General features: G+C 42.8%; 1 protein-coding gene across 1 annotated transcript in view; it reads right to left on the bottom strand.

Moving 5' to 3' along the window:
* Window positions 1-5,313: 5,313 nt before the first annotated feature.
* CYB5R1 (cytochrome b5 reductase 1) overlaps window positions 5,314-19,595 on the bottom strand; it is a 136,185-nt gene continuing 121,903 nt past the window's right edge. The window contains exons 8-9 of the mRNA XM_069239014.1: window positions 14,695-14,794; window positions 5,314-6,722 (exon numbers count right to left, since the gene is read on the bottom strand). Coding sequence (XP_069095115.1) covers window positions 6,550-6,722; window positions 14,695-14,794 — 273 coding nt within the window. The 3' untranslated portion in view covers window positions 5,314-6,549. The remainder of the gene's footprint in view (window positions 6,723-14,694; window positions 14,795-19,595) is intronic.

The following is a 19,595-nucleotide window of genomic DNA, read 5'->3' as shown; positions in this document are numbered from 1 at the left end:
CACCTAAAATTGGGAACTTCCCAGAGTTCTCCTTTGTTTTTTGTATATTATATATATTATACCTCCATGCGTGCTCAGTTACTCCTAAACGTCGGGGGTGCCAGGAATAGGGCGCGCGCCACCGCGCCTAAAATGCACACAGTCTTTGTGAAAACTGACAGCAAAGAAACGGCACACCACAAAGTCTCTGGAACCAAGGATTTAATACACGAAAGAAAAACGAAGCGGAACACGTTTCGGCGTCATCCGCCTTTGTCAACCAAAAGTTGGTTGGTGTATTAAATCCTTGGTTCCAGAGACTTTGTGGTGTGCTGTTTCTTTGCTGTGAGTTTTCACGAAGACTATGTGCATATATATATTTATATGTATATATATGTTTTTATATTTATTTTGCTAGCAGCCATTACAGGACTTGGAGACTCTGGGGGTTATTCTAACTTTGGAGGAGTGTTAATCCGTCCCAAAAGTGACGGTAAAGTGACGGATATACCACCAGCCGTATTACGAGTTCCATAGGATATAATGGACTCGTAATACGGCTGGTGGTAAATCCGTCACTTTTCCGTCACTTTTGGGACGGATTAACACCTCCTCCAAAGTTAGAATACCCCCCTCAGTCTCCTGTCCTGATGTTAGAGAAGAAATAGTATAAGGGAGCCTTGTGGCTCTCTCCGCAGCCCCTAATGAGTGTATGGTGGGTTCCATGGGTGGGCACCAGGCTATCAGCCTTATACAAATGCAGGCTCCGGGGATGGTGCCCGCATGGCCTTTAGATGCCCAGATGTTGGGGGGGGAAGGGGAAAAGGCCCCTCACCATTTTAATTAGTCTTGGCCCCAGGGGTGGGCTTCCCCGGGCCTTTAGAGACTCAGGGTGGGTGGGCCATGTGCACCCTCCCCTTTCAACATAGGTGCTGGGGGGTGGCATCCCCAGGGCCTAAACAGGCGTGGGGAGGGGGTTGTGCAGCCCCCATACCCGTTATTAAAATGAGTGGCCTTGGGGGATGGGGTCCCCAGGGCCTAACGAGGCTGAGGAAAGGGAGCCTGCGCAGTGTGGGATTGGCTGCCCTTACATTATAGCTAAGTTTATGTTTTACCGTTACAAAACCATAGAAATTCAGTAGTTATACTTATTTTAAGAAACTATAACTTGTGGCCTAAAGTTACTTATTAGCACAAGTTATAGTTTCTTCAGATAAGTATAACTATAACTGATGAATTTCTGTGGGTTTGTATGGGTAAAACATGAACCTATCTATAACGTCCCTGTAAACTTTGGTTTTCTTAGTAAATGTCTATTTTTTTTTAACGTAAATTAATATATAATTACTGTATGTTAAACAACCACTACTGCGCACAGCCTTTGGCCCTGCATTGTGGGGGTTGGTCGCAGGGCCTGAAGTTAAACCATCTGCATGCACCCAACCAACAGCTGAAGGGGTTTCAAGAGTGAATGTTTTTTTTTTTTTATCTGCTTTGGATCCGCGGGTCCATCGCAGATTTACACTGGGGGCGTGTTGAGGCTCTGTGGTTTGGCTGGAGAAAAAAAAAAAGAGCATTTTTTTTGCCCATGAGGGGTCTCCTCCGTGTGTCCTTTGGGATCAGGGTACCTGTACCCTGACCCCTTAAGTGTTTTTCCCCCTCTTTTCCCCTTCTCTGGCCCAAGCGAGAAAGAAAATGGTGGTCGCAACTTTGTCAGGTTGCAGCCAGCCAATCAGGGCCTTGTTTTTCCCTGGGATCCTTGGATCCGCAAAGGTTCACTGTCCCTAGATATCTATATTTCTTTTTTATTTAATACCTCCAAAACTACTGAATGGATTTAAACCAAATCACTAAAAAGGCTCTTTCTGGACCAAGAGCCAGCTTTCTGCCAAATTTAGTGTAATTCCATTCAGCAGTTCGGACTGTAGGCGTGTTCAAAATCCCGAAGGGAAATGGCATGGGGAAAACGTGTTTTGGGCCCCCTCTCCCCTTTTTCTTCATGGTTCACCCCTAGAAAAAGCTTTGGCTATGGGAATTAGGTCCTAACTATATACAGCGGCCGACAGTAGGTAATTATAGTTAGGACCTAGTTTCTATGGAAAAAGCAGTTTTTTGCTTGCCTATATCTTGACCAATCTTCATGAAATTTCCCCCAAAAAATTAGACAGTCATGTGAGCTGCTGTATGCATAATTTCACAGTGATCCGTCAAGCGGGGGCCGAGATAAAGGGGGTGTAAAATTTATAGCTTTTCCAATTTTGATTCCCATAGGAAAAACTGAACAGCGATAGCGCAAAAACCACTGGATGTAATTACACCAAATTGGGCAAAAAGGTAGCTCTTGGTCCAGAAAAATACTTTTTTCTTATTTGCTGTAAATCCATTCAGTAGTTTTTGAGAAATTCAAAGAAATTCAGATTTGTATGTATAGGGACTCCTCCCAATCTTGTGCAGAGATCTGACTGGCTGATAACACTTCAACAACAGAAGTGTCAGCCATCTTGGGAGTCGGCTGAAGCCGAGTCCCAGAAGAAAATAATAAAAAATCCAAAAGGAGCAAGGGTATAAATACCCTGACCCCTCAGCTCTGGTGGTAGGGTTCCAAAGGGACCCCCTCAGGGCTAAAAAACATTTTTAATTTTACGGTCGGATCCATAGATCTGCCATAAAATAAATAAATAAAATAATGAAGTGCGGGCTGCCGTGCTTCGGTATTATAAAGCCTCTGGGTGGGCCAAGTCCCGGGGCATTTCTTTAGCCTTCTGACCCCCTTCCGCTGTCCCGGGGACCGCCACCTACCCGGGGCTTATAAAGTATATGCGGGGGCCTGTGCATTCCCCAGGACTGTTACGATATGCGAGGGGCAACTGGCACCATCCAGCTGCCCTGGGGACCACCACCTCCCCAGGGCAAATATTTAAAGAAAAGGGGGTCCCTTTGGGAACCCCATGAGCCCCGGGGACCACCACCCCCAGGGTCTACACAGAATTTTGCGTGGGGGGCCCCAGGGACCACCCCCTCCCTTCTATATAGATATATGTGGGGGGGCCATGGACTCTGTGCCCCGGGGACCACCACCCCTAGGGAAACAGAAAACAATTGAAAGGGGGTCTGTTTTGGACCCCCATTAGTCCCGGGGAGATCCACCTCTCTGGGCTATCTTCACATTGGAAGGGGGGCCCTCGTGGAGCTGCAGATGGCCCTAGGGACTACCACCCCCCAGGGTCGGCTCCTGCTATTTTCCCGAGTGCCCACCTCTGGCACATAGTTGTTTGTTGTGGCTTGGCTGCAGCTCTGCAGCTACAGCCAAGCCACAGCAAACACTTCGGGCTTTGTCAACAGGTCCCGCTGTCAAAATCGAAGTTGCACCTCTGTACCCTTCACTCGTAAATTGAACACAAATATCTCATTCGAACTGTGAGATTATATATATGTTATAGTTAGGAAAATGAATTAAAAAAAACATGGAAATTCACTTAAAAACCAAAGGTTACAGGGACATTATCATTTGTTTCACATTTTAAATGTACCAAACCATAGATATTCATCAGTTATAGTTAGAGTTATCTCAAGTAACTATAACTCACACCCCCACCATGCACAGTTTTCTGCTAAATAATTTGACTGCAGATGTTACACTGATGTTATTAAAGATGTCATGAGTGATGTATTATGTGGGGTAATTAACAGTGCATGGTGAGGGCACGAGTTATAGGTAATTTTCATTAATATACGTTATTCCAACCACCACCACGCATGGCCTTCGGCAGTGGGCAGCAGCGGTTGACGGCAGAGCCTGGTCTGCGCGGCCAGCCCCTATAACAACCCAACCCGCCTCTGGCCATGCGCAGCAGGAGTTGGCAGCAAGGCCTGGCATGCAGCCAGGCCCTGCAGCAAACCCATATAAATACCCTACCCTGGATGGCCCCCTTCCTCCCTAGGACGATCTGTGCCCCAGGGACCCCATCCCCTGGAGCTCAGCCTAAACATTAAATTTTGTGGGTGGGGTCTTGGGGTGTGGTAGGGTGGGGGAGTCTAGCTTCTTTACCACCTGTTTGATTGGATTTTTTTATTCTTCGACTGCTCAGGGAACTACTTTTTTCTTCATCATCATTTGATTGCATGTTTTCTTGCTTGCTGCCAGGTGTGTGGCTTCTCTCAAATTCCGCCCCACTTTCTACTTCATCCATTCCTTCCCTCACTCCAACTTGTTGCTTTTTTAATTTTAATCTTCCTCCCTCAAGTGCCTCTGTGTTGCCTTCTCCCCCACCTTTTCTGTAGCAGCCCTCTACAAAATATCTTTTTTTCAGGTTTTTTGGTGTGCCTTCAGCAAATAAAAAAAATCCAATTTTTAGTGCCCACAGCTGCCATTTGCTGCGTCTCTCTATGTTTGGAAAATATAGCTCATGTACATTTGCCATTTATTTTTATTGACTACTCCAGCTAGTAGGTGGCATCTTGGAAGAGTATATAAAAACAAAACATAGGAGCATGCATGTGCGTGCTTAAGTCATCATGCTTAATAGCATCATGTTGAGTATCTGCACATGCATATTATTCCGCTTTTTTTCTTTTGCTGATGCTGCACAGCTTTGGCCAAAAGCATTAGCAATCTGAATATTTCAGAAAGCATTAGCAATCTGAATATTGCAATGTGCAAGATCCATTGGCTTTAGCCAACACTTGTGTGCACAGTTTATTGAAAGCAATGCTTTTCACCGAGTTGTCCTCTGGAGCATTTTTGGGAAAAGACACTTAGAATCCTGAATCAAACAATTTATAAACAATTGAAATAATGCCTTTTTAGAGGGAATATCGTTTCTACCTCTATTTTTGCCCAACCTATTGCAAGCCTACTATCATGGTGGACAGTTATTGTACTGACTGCTTCCTCTTCCAGGTTCCAGACCATATTAGAAGGAAGAGCTCATTGTGTTGCCACATCGCTTATACTAGCAGGTTCCTTGCTGTGGCAGTGACACTTTCATGGAATATTCTTCTTTCATTGGCATGCTGCTCATTTTGCCTGCCTGACCTCCAGTTTTCCCTTGAAGGTGCAGGAGTTTTCTCCAGTTGTTTCTTGGACCACTCCTTTCTTAGACTCATTGTGCAGTTTGGAGCGGTTGAAGATGGGGCAGACACTAACTGTGGACAATGAAGGTTTTAAGTGTGCTGCCCGAAGACCTGGATTTGTCATAGCGGAGCTCAGGTTCTTTGTTGCCCATTCTTTCCTGCACTTACACGGCATAATCACACCTATCGGCGAATCAACACAGAGAATAGTAAACAAGAAAATATACCAAACAACTATATGGACTGGACCCACACCCAAAACAGTTTAAAACACCTTTACAAGATATTTTATTTTATGCTTTTTTTGGTGCTTGTCATTTATGAAGGCACATCTAGACAACTCATTTCTTGTACATAAGGCAATTTGTGTAGCAACTAAGAACACAAGCGCTTACCATACAGTAAATGCAAAGTAAAAGCCAGGCTCAATAAAAAGAGAAGTTAGAGTATGATTACTTAAAGATGCAGGACATTCCTTCCGTCTAGATACTGGTTCATATATAATGTATGTATTCAACTCTTTGAGACTCACTGTATGTTTACTACACATCGTCTCTAATGTGTGCCAATTATTTTCTTGTTGTCATACTGTATACAATGCAGAGCCCCCACCAGATAAAGCCGCCACCCCTGTCAGGCATGCCTTTGGAATGCTAAGTCCATCTTTGTGGGCTGATGCTACATAAGTAGAATATACGTGCATAAGGAAATAAAAGTTGGGCACCCGTTAGTACTCTTAAAGCTTCAGCAGCTTTCCCCAGTCCGAGGCATCCCTGAAGTGGCATGTCTCAGAGGGACTGGCCGGCCTGCAGAGTACTAGTATCGAACTCTTTGGTGAGATGGTGAGTGAAGCGAAGAAGGAAAAGGAGCATCTAAGGGCAGCAATTTTTTTTTTTTTTTTTTTTAATTGAGGTGATTGCTTAGTTAGTCCTGAAAATATACACATTATTGTGGGAGTGTTGTTTTAAAATAGTTTGTGTAGCGAACATGAGTTAATCAACAAAGGGGATTGTGATCAGGCTTCAGGCCCCAAATCATTTAAAAGTCAGTTTTGGTGGTTATGGGTCTCTATCTATGTGTGTGCCTGGAAGACCTACTCAAGGACACACCAGGAGCGATAGGGTTTAAACCCAGCTAAGCTATATGGAATCCCAACTTTTCAAGCTCACAATAAAGAACACATTAATCCTTCCTCTCATCACATGCCCAGTTTACTCCTGAGATTGTAAAACAGTAAGCAGTGAACCATCTTCATACTCGTGTCATTTGACAGGGGCTTGGACGAGCTGCTCAACGTTTTAGGAAATGCACCCCTTTATCAGGGAAGGGAAGTTGAATGATTCCTTTAATAAGAATAACTGGGATGTTTACACTTCGGAGCAGGTGACAATTTCCATGTCAGCAACTGGAGGACACAAATATGGTGTACAGTTCCATCATCTGTTCGCAAACTTTAACACAGCAAGTTTTAACATGATCTCCCAGCCAATGTTAGGGTCAGTAAGCAAAGCGCAGTTTTTGTTGATAGCCCAACTTATCCAAGTTAGGAATGCAGGCAAACTGGACCATGGCTGGCGGCCCACATAAAAGGATGAGGACGTCGTCAGCTGGCGCAGGAAGGTAATCCTTGATCATTTTGGCATCCACAAATCCTGTGCTGTATTCCCAACCTGAGAATATTAAAGAAAAAGCACAGTTACACTCGCAACAACGTGCAATATATCGGGACAGTTTTTATTTTACCCCTCTCCATGCAAATGATACTAAGGAGCAGCTATGCAAGAAGGAGTGTTTTCTAAATTCACTAATTTCATAATAAGAGTCAGGCAATGTGGTCCTTTTCTAGACGATTAACCCCCTTCTTTATGACTTGTTGATAACGGTGCACAATGGCTAGGACTTTGGGTTATCAGACATGCATTTGCCCTCTGCAACATCACAAGAATTTCTGGAAATTAACAGGAGGTACGCTGGTAATGTACACTTTCCATTATCTTCTGACCGCAACTCATCGTCATCGAGAACATTCTGCTGTATGGGCACTTTTGTGGTAGTAACTGTTTCTGCTGGTGAGTCTCCAAAACTCAACCACAAATTTAAAATATGGCAGAAATGTACTTTCAATAATGCTAATACTGGCTCTCTTAATTCCAAAATACTTTACAGCATCAGGTAGAAGTCTTTGTAATACATATAGGTTTTACCACCTTTTTAAGAGATACCATATAGTTAGCCTATTGAGGGGTGTTCAGGGCTAGGTGGTGACTTGACAGAGTTTTTAGTTTTAGATTTTTTTTTACAAGGCAGAAGAGCCCGGCTTGACTTCAGAGTATATTTTCGAGTGATGCAATTTAGATGGCTTGGAGACATCAAGAAACCCAAAAAAATACCAATGTTCTTTCTGAGATGTTTAGACTACAATGATTCATTCGAAAATTATTTTGAGCAAGCTAGACTTATTACTTTAAAACTCTGATTTACTCTGCATTATATCCATTATCTAGAGCTTGGTATGTGGTTTCTGGACCATTTAATTTGCCTTTCCCATCTTAGAACCTTTTTGAATAACTCAGCAAGACCAATAATGAATTAAGCAAATTATTATATTTGCACTTCCATAATTTTATTAATTAAAACCAATGTTATTTTTCTTGAACAAACAAACGAAATACTATGTAATTACCAACAGGAAATAAGGGGTAGACTTGGGCATGAGCAAGGACTCTGTTAAGGATGGGAAAAATCTGCAGTGTGAGGGAGTCGGCTCACTGCGTAAGTAATCTATTTATTATTTATACAGACTCACCGACTCAAAGATACACATACAGGAAAAATAACTTTTTACCACTTCTGACTAAGCAAGATTGGAAGAAACCTATGTTTGGGGAAAAGAGATGCGAGTAATCTTTTTATGTTTGTTATCTGTCAAAACCTGGAAGCATTTTGATGTCAAACAGTAGTACTGAAATATCTTTCCGATACACAATGTTTTACTGATTTTTGGTATTAAGGAATGTGAAGATCATACATGTATGTACTCTTGTGATCTGAACTCGGTTACCAGTTCAAAGATTTGTCTATATTGGATGAAACCTGCAACACCAACAGCAAACCTATGGGCAAACCCATGGTTAGAAGAGTCAAGGAGGCCATTGTACTGGAGAGTCCAGTAGGGAGGCAACAGAGACAGACGCTCATTGATGTATAATCTACTGGAACACGTTTTACTTGGCTTGGTAGGGAGAACTTGGAGACAGCCAAAATCTATGCACACATTTGTCAACTTTAAGTTCCCCTTATTCGGCTAAGACATCTGATCGTCTAAGTAAATTGATCATTGTGTAGTAATATCATGTGTATACTGGAAATATCATAGTAAACGGGCAGGAGTAATGACCAAAGAGAAAGAAAAAAAATCAATGCTCTAAAGCAGTGGTTCTTAACCTTTTAAGTTCTATTGATTCCTAACCCACTTAACCATTACTGGAACCCGGGGACCCCCACTGAGTCATCATTGGAATTTGGGGACCCCTAATTAGATATTAGTGGAGCCAGCAACCCCCAGTGAGTCATTAGTGGGAGCCAGGGACCCCGGCCTAAGCATTTTTTTAAACTTAAAATAATACACTAAAAATACAGAAACAAGCATTCATCAAACAAATACGCAAATTATGAAATATTCACAAATATAAATACATAAACATTTTATTTTAATGGGATGGTTGACATTTTTCTGAATTCAACTGATGGCACGTATTGTCCATACTATATTCTGTTTAATGCACTTGCCCTTCTCCCATGAAACAGTCTGAGGATACTAACAATTTTTAGCTCCCTATTTCGAAATCCTTCATAATTAGAAGTTTTTGAATTTTTCATTTTAACATTTGGCTTTTTTGCTTCTTTATATACATATATATATATATAATAATAATAATCTTTTTTAATTACTTAATTTTTCTTAGCAGTTGCGGACTCCCTAAGCAGACTTTGCAGACCTATGGGAGCCCTCAGACCACAAGTTAAGAACCAGTGCTCTAAAGTATTGAGGAGGGTATTGTATGAACCAGCTTCATAAAACGTGTCTGCAACCCGGAACCCATCAATATGGGTAGGTAGGTAGAGAGGTAGGCTTCACTGGCAGGATCTGAACCCCTATACATATTTTCTCAACAAGATACTAACATGATTAATCCTTAGAACAAAGGGTTGATCACAGGGATTCAAGGATGAGTGGAAATAATTCTCCACAGGGCCCTACCAGGCAGACAGAAATACTATGGTGCAGGACACATAGAAGTCTCCTTTTTCACCTCTTCTATGCAGTTCTGTCTTAGGAGTAGGTCAAGTTGGGAATATGCATTTAGATTCAATCAATCCCACAGTCACTGCCAACACAGAAATCCAGACTGATGGACCCTTTACCACATTATGCAGAGATCTCCTGGGCTCCTATGTCCATCAAAGGCCTGCTAAGGTATTTCTACTGAGCATCAAAAAAAATCTGAGAACCAAATCTCCACCTGCGCCAGTCTCCCCTGGAGTTGGACTCCACACGTTCGACCAGTGTTGGCTGGTGAATTTGGAAGTGGTAGAGCGTATAGCAATCTACATATATATCACAAAAATCTTAGCTGTTGCTGGCCCCTGACAGACCCTTACTATGCCACTGACTCTGAACAAAAATGGTAACAAAAGACACACATGTAAGCACCACTCACTGTCATAGCTCTATCATTGATCTGCTTTTCTGTCAACCTTTCCTCATTCTTCCAACTCTGCTCATTTTTTCTCTGTGCCATTCCATCTTGCGTACTTGACTATCCTTTTAGGCCTATGCCACTGCCACACCTCGTGTGCCTCCCTGCACCCTTTTGTTTAGCCACCCTTCCCTGGTTGTGCTTGAATCATTCTTTCTTATTCCTCACTTCTCAATTCATCTCCTTTCCTACTCTCTGCCAGGCCCGATCTCTGATACATATGCAGCACTGTATTCCCACCATGTCCATCCTCCAGCAGGCCTTAGAGAGATGGGTACATGGAAATCTGAATGGCAAGTGAGTCCAAGTCAAACATGCTAGATAGAATGTAGTCATGCAGTGTTTTAGCTAAAGAGTCCTTTCCTCCCCCATTAAAATAATTCCTTTAATTATAGGTGTCTTTAGGAGAGAGGGGCAGGCCAAAGCACTCCCATTTATCCGATGAGTCAATGCTACAAGAGGCAGCAGCAGCTTAAATTGTGTCACTTGTTGAGAGTGCTGGGCACTGCCATCTATTTCTAGAGCCCAAGACTTATTTTTTATAATCATACATTGACCTAAAGCAAGAGATGGAAATGCAGAAAAGTGAGAAAGTGATGAAGCAGAAAGATAGTTAAATTGTGACAAAGAGAAAACGTAGGGATGAAAACACCTGCAAAAGCGAGGTAAAGAGAAAGATGGTGTAGGTTGTGGAAGTCAGAGGCTTGAGGTGGAATCAACATTAGGCCACCTTTGCTACTTGGAAACACCAGAATCTGGTGGCGGAACATATGAGAAATCTGCACTCAGCACCTTTTTTAAAAAACAAACCACAGAAGCCGCGCTTTTCAGAGGAGTGTCATTCGTGCGACCAAGTACTCCCTCTCTCCTACATTCCTTGCCTCTCTGTGCTCTGGATTCCACCTAAGCTTGTGAGGGATGAGTGAGGTTAGGATAAAAACACAACCACCTGCTCATTTATTTTACATTATTTTCTCCTGTTTGTCATTGCTCGCAGGATACCTATTATGTGCAAGCTTTGAAAGGTGCTTCGAAATGTAAACGGACAACAAATTAATCTTCAAAATGGTCACTGGAGAGGCATTTTTTTTTTTTTTAGTACTGGTAAAACTTGTACATTTTCACACACTTAAATTTGGTGTATAATTAGTTTAGTGTCTCAATTAAAAGCTCGCATAAACCCACTATACCAGCCCCTCGAATAACAATCCCTCTCTCGTTTTCCTGGTAAGACACTGAGCCATGCTATACCAAACAATACACACTGCTTTATTTAGAGATAGGAAGGTGACTTTGGCTGTTTGTGTAGGAGTTATGCATTTATAAATGGTTTGTGTGTGCTTGTCAGCAGATTTACTTGTTTAAGTTTTATCAGTGCTGCCTGCTTCGGTGAGGCAAGGAGACATGCTGCGCAGATTTAAAAAAGAAAAGATAATTAGGTGTCAACAGCATGCGTCCACTCTCTTGTCACATCAGTTCCCATACTAGGGAGGAGGGGAAGGTGAAGACCGGTCTCTTTCTCTCCAGACAGAAGTTGGATGGCACTGCTCGACCTCAAACCCCCGGGCAAGCCATGTCCAAATGCGTGTAGCTAAAGGTGGAACCCAAAAGATGACTCTCACGCCTGCACCAAGGATTCCCTGAAGGCAAGCAACAACACACATCAATCAACCAGTGGTGTGACTTTAAGGCAACAACTCAGTTAAAAAATATATACAGTTATGGAAACAGTCACTAATGAGTGGGCTGAGCTGACGAAAGATGAGATGTCCCTCTGTAACAAAGTGCTCTTCAACACTTCGCCAGCAAATTAAACAGAAATTCAGGCTCAAAAGATCCTGGATTTCTCCTCCAGCCTACCCATGAGCTTTGAAAAGCAAACCAGCATGGGGGATAGTGGGGCAAGGGTAGGCTACACTAAGATGGTTACCACCCACTCTTTCCTTTTCCTCATCTGTCCGCACTGCCCTGACCCGTTACTTGAATGGAACTCTGTGCACTCCACCCTGGGCCAGAGCTATAAACGACCAAATGCAAACAGATTTAGAACTGCAATACCTTCCAACGCCCACCACTTTGATGTCACTGCCCTGGCTTATGCCTGGAGGGCGAGACTTTCCTCGCCCCACACATGCGCAGTGCCCTTTAGTTCTGGTATCAATTGCTCACTACAAAAACAAAATTTGCAACTAATTTATTTTATGTGAGATGCTCCAATTTTCTTCTCCTCCTTCCGACTGATGGTAGGGCAACGTCCCCTTTTGCCCTTGCACACTGACTGCCCCTACGTTTGACCCTATTCCATAAGCTTAGATCAGAAGGGAGCTAGTAGAGCTTTTCGCAGGTACTTATGGCCACATTCCAAAGAAGGGCAGACAGTGAATCTGACGATTTTATGACAGACTCCATTACTGCCAACCTAAAGTCAATACTCTGTGGAGTCCGACCTCAAATCCTCGCAAAGCTAGACAATTCACCGTTTCAAATAAATAAAATAAATTATGCCCTAAAAAAAACTCTTTCCAGCAAATCTTCTGATTTTGCAGCTCTGGTCGCCATTGACAAGAGACAGTGTAAGGGAAAAGTTGCAGTAGCATAAAAATCACTCGTACACGCCTACAGAGCCCTCCACAACAGTGGACCCAGCTACCTCAACCATTGCATCACCTGGAACTCCCCTTCCAGACCTCTCCGCTCGTCCCAGGAGTTGCTCACCAACGTATTCCGCATAAAGAAGTCCTTGGCTGGAAGAAGATCTTTTTCATACCTGGCAGCAAATGGTTGAAACACCTTACCTCCTCACCAGACAGTGGCCATCACTGCCTCGGTTCAGGAAGGACCTCAAGACCTGGCTCTTTCCCTGATCTCTGACTGAGGACACACCCCTCAGCGCCTTGAGACCCTATGGGTGAGTAGTGCGCTCTAAAAATATATGATTGATTGACTGATGGCCACCACGGTCCAGGTCCCAAACCCTGAAGGACAGGGACCTATCCTATCCTTTGTGAGGTCTGAAGAAGTCTAAGAGAATAGGCTCAGGCCTGTGGCAGGTGCAGAGGCAGCTGCAATAGATGAGGATAATGGTTGTCTACCCGGAAATGATTAAAATTACCAGCATCCTATCTTGGATTACTCCGACACAGATCAGTAGCGTTGAAGAGGGGGCGTGAGCAGCTGGAACTCGAGATTGGTGATAGATGCACAAGTAAAGGATCATAGAACTCACAGTATGACTAGGGATGCTAAGGATCTGAAGGCAGTAGGCACATGAAGCAGAAAAGGGCATCTTATGGAACTGAAGCCTGCAGGTGTGAGTGAGCCCCTGGTTCCCAGGCAATTCGCTGTGCAAACCAGTGCCCTGGCCTCACAGCTAGGACATTCCTCAAGGGAGGGAAAATGGACTGGAACATACCTGCACTTTGAAATACCACTAGATAGCAACACTGGGAAGTGGGTGGACCAAAAACCTTGTAAATCAAAGATGACAAATATTACACTTTGAAATAAAGTAAATCACAGTCCCATGCAGGGAATAACACCCCCCCCCCCCCCCACCCCGGGTCGTAAGCAGGTCACAGTTACATGCATTTATGTCCAGTCTGACATTTTTCCACCTAATATTTAACCTCACTGTGCAACTGTTTTGCAACCTTAGATAAATGTGATACCAGCATCCCTGTTAGTAAATGAAATACAAGAGTGGTAGAAGTGGAAAATAATTAAGAAGGGAACCTGCTAATTCTGTGATAGGACAATCATTTAGAAAGGCGGTGAAGTCATAAGGAGGAGCAGAACCATGATGAGCGAAGTCAGTGACAGTCTATGCTTTATTTTAAACACTACCCTCAACGAAATGAGTAACATGAAATAAACAGTAAAAAGCTGTTCTAGTTGATTATCTGTCCACAAGCTGCATTTTGAAACGATCTAGTAGGTTGAGGCACTTGCTGCAGAGATCTATGTTTCAGGAATCCATAAAACTGGTATGATAATTCTGGTTGTTATTGCACTCACTGTAGAGATCACCGTCTATTCTTTGGTTTTTGGACTGAATCATTAAACAGTTCAGAGAGTTAATGTGTCTGCCAAAAAGAATGTAATATAAGTGGAGGTTACAGGTTTGTATTTCATGTAAAATAACTTGCGCCTCCTGCAAGCAAGAGCATGGAACCTGCAGGGTGTGTGAGCCTTGCAGAATTTTGCCTGATCTTCCGTAAGGTTAATAAAATGGATTTGGTATTATTGAACTATTATTGTGAAGTGCCAAAAAAAACAGTTTGCCTTGTTTGTAATACATATGGTTGTTAGTGTAATTTCACACACGCACACCTCCGACAGGACTATAGAACGCACAACGACGTACTATCTCACATAGACACAGAGCTTGAGTCACTTACAAATCTCACCTTAATGCTTTACAGCTTTTACGAAGTGACACATGGAGTATTTCAATACCAAGAGATAAAATCTAGCTTTGGGAAGTTGTGAAGGTCTGTCTGTGCTCAGTTGGACCTCCAAACACTCAAACCAAGGACATACATAAGGAACTTCTGATCCTCTGGGAAGTGAGACATTTGCTTTGGGGCTGGGCTGAACCCCATCACTACTGCAGCCCACTGTCACCAAAACACACTGGATGTGCATGAACCCCTGTCAATGTGGCCTGGCGTCTGCAGGCTACAGCTGCGAGCTTTCACTGGGGATGGACAGAAACCCAGCTCCCGCTCAAGAATAGGTGCTGAGACTGACCTCTGGCACATTCCCACCCAATGTCTGCACTGTCCCAGTTCTTTTCACCTCTTTCTGAGACCTGGAGGCCGCATACAGATGGTAATGTTTGACAAAATGAACAAGACAGAACAAGCAGGCAGTCAGGTTTTACCTTCTGGGGCGGTGTCCACTGTGAACCACAGTTTAAAGCGCTCTGGGTAGCGGGCCTGCAACTCCTCCAGGTCGTCCCGCAACAGGATGTCTGCAGCGCTCTACCAACACAGAAAGGAGGTGGAGTTAATGGCGTCTGAGCGCAACACTGGACCAAAGCAATGCTTCTCCGACACCTGGCTCCGCATCCTGAAAGCATTTGTACTGGTCCACCACAACTTCCGTTCTTTTTTCTTTTTCAAGTAGGACGACATAGCAAAAAACAAATTCCTCAAAATGAAAAGGCACATGGAGGCGGTTTCTTCAGGTTGGAAGAACAGTCACTAGCCTTGGGCTTATTTAACAGCAGTCTCATGTGCACAAAATACTAGTCACAGAACAAATGATCAAATACTGTTAAACATCAAAAAACTTAATTGCAATTAATATTCTCACTGGGCTACCAAAAGAAGACGGTGGCTTTGCGTGCTGGAAAACAGGGATGAAATACACTGCCACTGGATGTCAAACTAGCACAGGCAGCAGCACAATACACGAACCTACATAATGAAGGCATTATTCGCACACGAATGCCTGTGAGCTTTCAACTCATCAGATCGATTGAAGAGCTGAACCTTCTCGTACACTGGATTTTGTACGCTTTGCTAATTGGTAAAGGCGAAAAATTACAACGAGCCAGAAATGGACCACAAAGCTAAGAACACATTTTTTGGGAAAGTCAAACGTACTTTCAATCACATTTTATATTTAGTGGAAGAATTTACATATAAAAAGGAAGTAAATGCGTTTCATTATATTTTTGTTGGAAACATTAGTTTATAAAGTGTCAAAGATATGTCAAAAAACTATTCAGTGCTAAAACATCGACAATCAGGAAGCCGATTTTTTAACAAAACATTCATGACTGCAGAAATGTGCCTCTCAGATAGGTTTATGCAACAAGTTGCACAAAAGATGCACCGAGAAAGTTTTGGTCATTATCACCCGTCTTGATATTGTTCAGATATTTTTCATTAAATGAGAAGTTGATTATTATCAGTATTGGTTGTATGTATTAGGGCCCACTCTTTCGGTCTAATACCCATCCTGTCACGGGCACCAGTCATCCAGCACGGAGATAAGAACAGAAATGTGTGGCAACTCTCTCATTCAACAGGAATATCAACCCACAGTTTGTTGAAGATACGACAGTCGACGTACAATATAGTTTTGATTTATATATTTATCAAAAATTTGACCGTAATAATACCGATATGACTTGACAGTTTGAATACACCCACAATGAAAATTTGCAAAGAACTAGAAACAAATAATGATTGAAATTTTTTCCATAATGTTGTCATATATACAGTGATACAATTAATGCGGCTTAATGATACAAATCCAGCCCATTTCAAGCTTATTTTCAGCCTACAGCCATTCGCACCCAACACATGTTTCGTCAAGGGAAGTCTCCTTTTGAATTCCCGTACGACTTCTTCAGGGCTATAATTTATAAATACAAAGTAAAACATGAGAACCAAAATGCTCCAACTTTGATATTTCCAAATTGTGAAAGGGGAACCCACAAAAAATCACCAAAGTCTCTGCCAAAGGCTGAGATGATCACATGCAAAAAAATAGCGATCAAAGACATGCAACACACAAGTCAAATCCTTCTAGAGTGCTCTTTATACCTTACACCATCAAAGTGTAAGTGTTTAATTTATACCAAGGGAAAAACCGCAGTGACAGCATGAAAAAGAACCCTAATAGTCCAGAATTTTAATTTCAAATAGAAGACAAAAAATTCAGCAAATACCTTGTATTTTCACCAATCTCCAAAATTATAACCTTAGTCGAACATTATTAATGTTATGGACCATATGCAAATCATCTGACACAAAAGATAAAAAAGAGAAAGAAAAAGAAAAAGGCCAAGTGACCTATTAAAGTTGAGTGCAATCTAAGTAAGCCATAAACTTCAGATCTCAAGGAATAAAGAAAAATGCCACAAAAACTCCAATAAAATACCTTCCGTCCTATATCATTATAATCCGTCTTCTAATGCAGCTGTAAAACGAAATTAAGGAGAGTAAACTTTTAAATGTCGAATACCTACATAAATAGCGTACTGTAGCAGGCTAGTATGCGTGCACAGCCCTAACGGAGAGTAATTAAATTCAGCATTCCCAACTCACCTATAAATATTAGAATCGCCGTATCAGCGTTATGATTGAATAAAAGTGCAAAATAGCCGCGACGCGAGTGCGCGTCTCATCCATAGCCTGTGAACAGATCCTGGAAGTAAATATACTTCCGGGACAGCCGTGTAAAGACGCGTCAATGCGTCAAAGACTCAAAATAAAGGTAGGACTAGCCGATAATTTCATGTTTACTAATGACGGGTTCCGCGAGTAACGGAGACCCATTAGCTCACAAAAACAATCAAATTAATTTAAGTGTACATCGTAAATAAAAACCGGAACTCTCCCCATATAGCATAGACCTCCAAATATGTGGTTCTATAAAGCATATGATATATTTCACAGTAAAGCAGAACAGTACCAATGATATAACTTATTATTGAGGGAGAGAGACACCAGCAAATCAAAAACAAAAACTTATCCCTCATATCCTGACATAGGAACCTTATGGCTAGATACTTTAAAAATGGTTTGTTGTAGTGGAGTCGGGCAAAAGTAATATCTACAATAGACACAAGTTATAATTAAGGTATCAAATCCATACATAGAGACTATGGGGGTCATTCTGACCCTGGCGGTTTCAACGACCGCGGGAGCACCACCAACAGTCTGGCGGGGCTCCCTTGGGCATTCTGACCGCGGCGGTACAGCCGCGGTCAGAAACTGAAAACCGGCGGTGTACCGCCGGTTTTCCGCTGCCCTGGGGAATCCTCCATGGCGGCGCAGCTTGCTGCGCGGCCATGGGGATTCCGACCCCCATACCACCATCCTGTTCCTGGCGGTTTTGGCCGCCAGGAACAGGATGGTGGTATGGGGTGTCGTGGGGCCCCTGGGGGCCCCACCAAGATTTTCAGTGTCTGCCATGCAGACACTGAAAATCGTGACGGGTGCAACTGCACCTGTCGCACCCCTTCCACCCCGCCGGCTCCATTCGGAGCCGGCATCCTGATGGAAGGGTGTTTCCCGCTGGGCTGGCGGCCGGCCTTCTGGCGGTCGCCCGCCAGCCCAGCAGGAAACCCAGAATACCCGCGGCGGTCTTTTCACCGCGCAGCGGTATTCTGGCGGGCCCAGCCAGGCCGGCGGCTTCCGCCGCCGGCCGGGGTCAGAATGACCCCCTATGTATCTTGCTTGATGACCAATTGGAGAATTTTGGCTCTTGATTACACAGTGAAAAAACAGTTTCTATGTTAAAAGGAGTAACATACCATTTGACATAGTGCTAAAAAATTACAACAGAGACCCAATGACATTGTTGAGCTTTCAAAAATCATAATCCCCAAATTAATGATCGCATGCAAAGAGATTTTCGTGTTGCAAAATAAAATTGTCAAATCAACAAAATGACATATTATTAAAGATTACAAAAGGGACCCAAAGGCATTTGTTAAGCATTCAAATGACACAATTCCCAAACTCTGATTGTGTACAAAGAAGTTTCCATGGTACACACTAAGAAGCCAATCAATAACATATAGTAAAAGGATATTGAATAAATACATGTTAGTCCCCCAGGAAGAACTCTAATTCTCTGTCGGAATTAAGGCCTAACTCAACGGCCTTTAGTCTCATGATCCAGAGAGCTTCTTTCTTGCGCAAAGCTAGTTCTCTGTTTCCACCCCTTGGATCCTTAGGGATATGTTCTATTCCAAAAAATTCAAAACTTCTATGCGAGGTTTGCGAGATACAATCAACAATATGTGCCACCAAAGGATATCTAACATCGTTACTGTTCATTGCTAGAACATGCTCCCCAATTCTAGTCTTAAGTTGGCGTATTGTGCTTCCCACATAAATCTTATGACATCTACAGCGTATAATGTAAACAACAAAAGTGGTATTGCAGTTAATCAGAGTGCTAATAGTGTATTTTCTGCCCCCCTCTGAGAATTCACCAATATAATGGCACGCCCAACGGCATACCCCACAGCAACCACATTTGTAGAAACCGTTGAGTTGTGTAGAGAGCCATGTTTTTTTTAGTTAAGCTGGTAGACAAACTGGGACATAAAATACTCTTTAAGTTTCTACCTCGCCGATAGGTTGTTGAGAATCTGACAGGTAGTAAGTCTCTTAAAGACTCGTCCTGTAATAAAATGTTCCAATGCTTCCTCATACATTTCTCAAGAATCAGTGATGCATCATTGTAGCTAGTTATGAACCTTGTCTTACTTGAAACGTCCAAGATCGCTTGGCGTTCTTTAGTTTTCAACGTCTCCCCTCTGGTGAGACGTAAGGCTCTATATTGAGCTCTCTTCACTAGCTTCTTGGAGTAACCCCGTGTAACAAATCTCCTACCCATATCATCCACCTGTTGTCGGAAATCCTCATACCGGCTACAGTTACGTCTTGCTCTCACCAACTCAGCAAAGGGAATGGAAGCAATTTGGTGTCTAGGATGCGAGCTGCTCGCATGTAAAATAGCGTTGCACGCCGTAGATTTGCGAAAAAGTTTGCTCTGGATTTTACCATCCGCAACAAAGATCTCCACGTCCAGAAATTCAATGCTTACTGCACTATATTGATAAGTAAATTTAACATTCATGTTATTAGAGTTCAAAAACTACAGAATTCAAACAGTTTTTGTTCTCCACCAGTCCAAATTAGAAAACAATCATCTATGTACCTTCCCCAGAACAAGATATGTTCATCCATCAATGTCATTAACCTTTCTAAATTTGAATTAAGTTTAGGAGCTGAAAGTCTTCTTTCTAGAGGA

This window comes from Pleurodeles waltl, chromosome 6 (assembly GCF_031143425.1).
Source record: "Pleurodeles waltl isolate 20211129_DDA chromosome 6, aPleWal1.hap1.20221129, whole genome shotgun sequence".
Lineage (NCBI taxonomy): Eukaryota > Metazoa > Chordata > Amphibia > Caudata > Salamandridae > Pleurodeles > Pleurodeles waltl.
The sequence above is the reverse complement of the archived record's forward strand: the minus strand, read 5'-3'. Positions and strand labels throughout refer to the sequence as shown.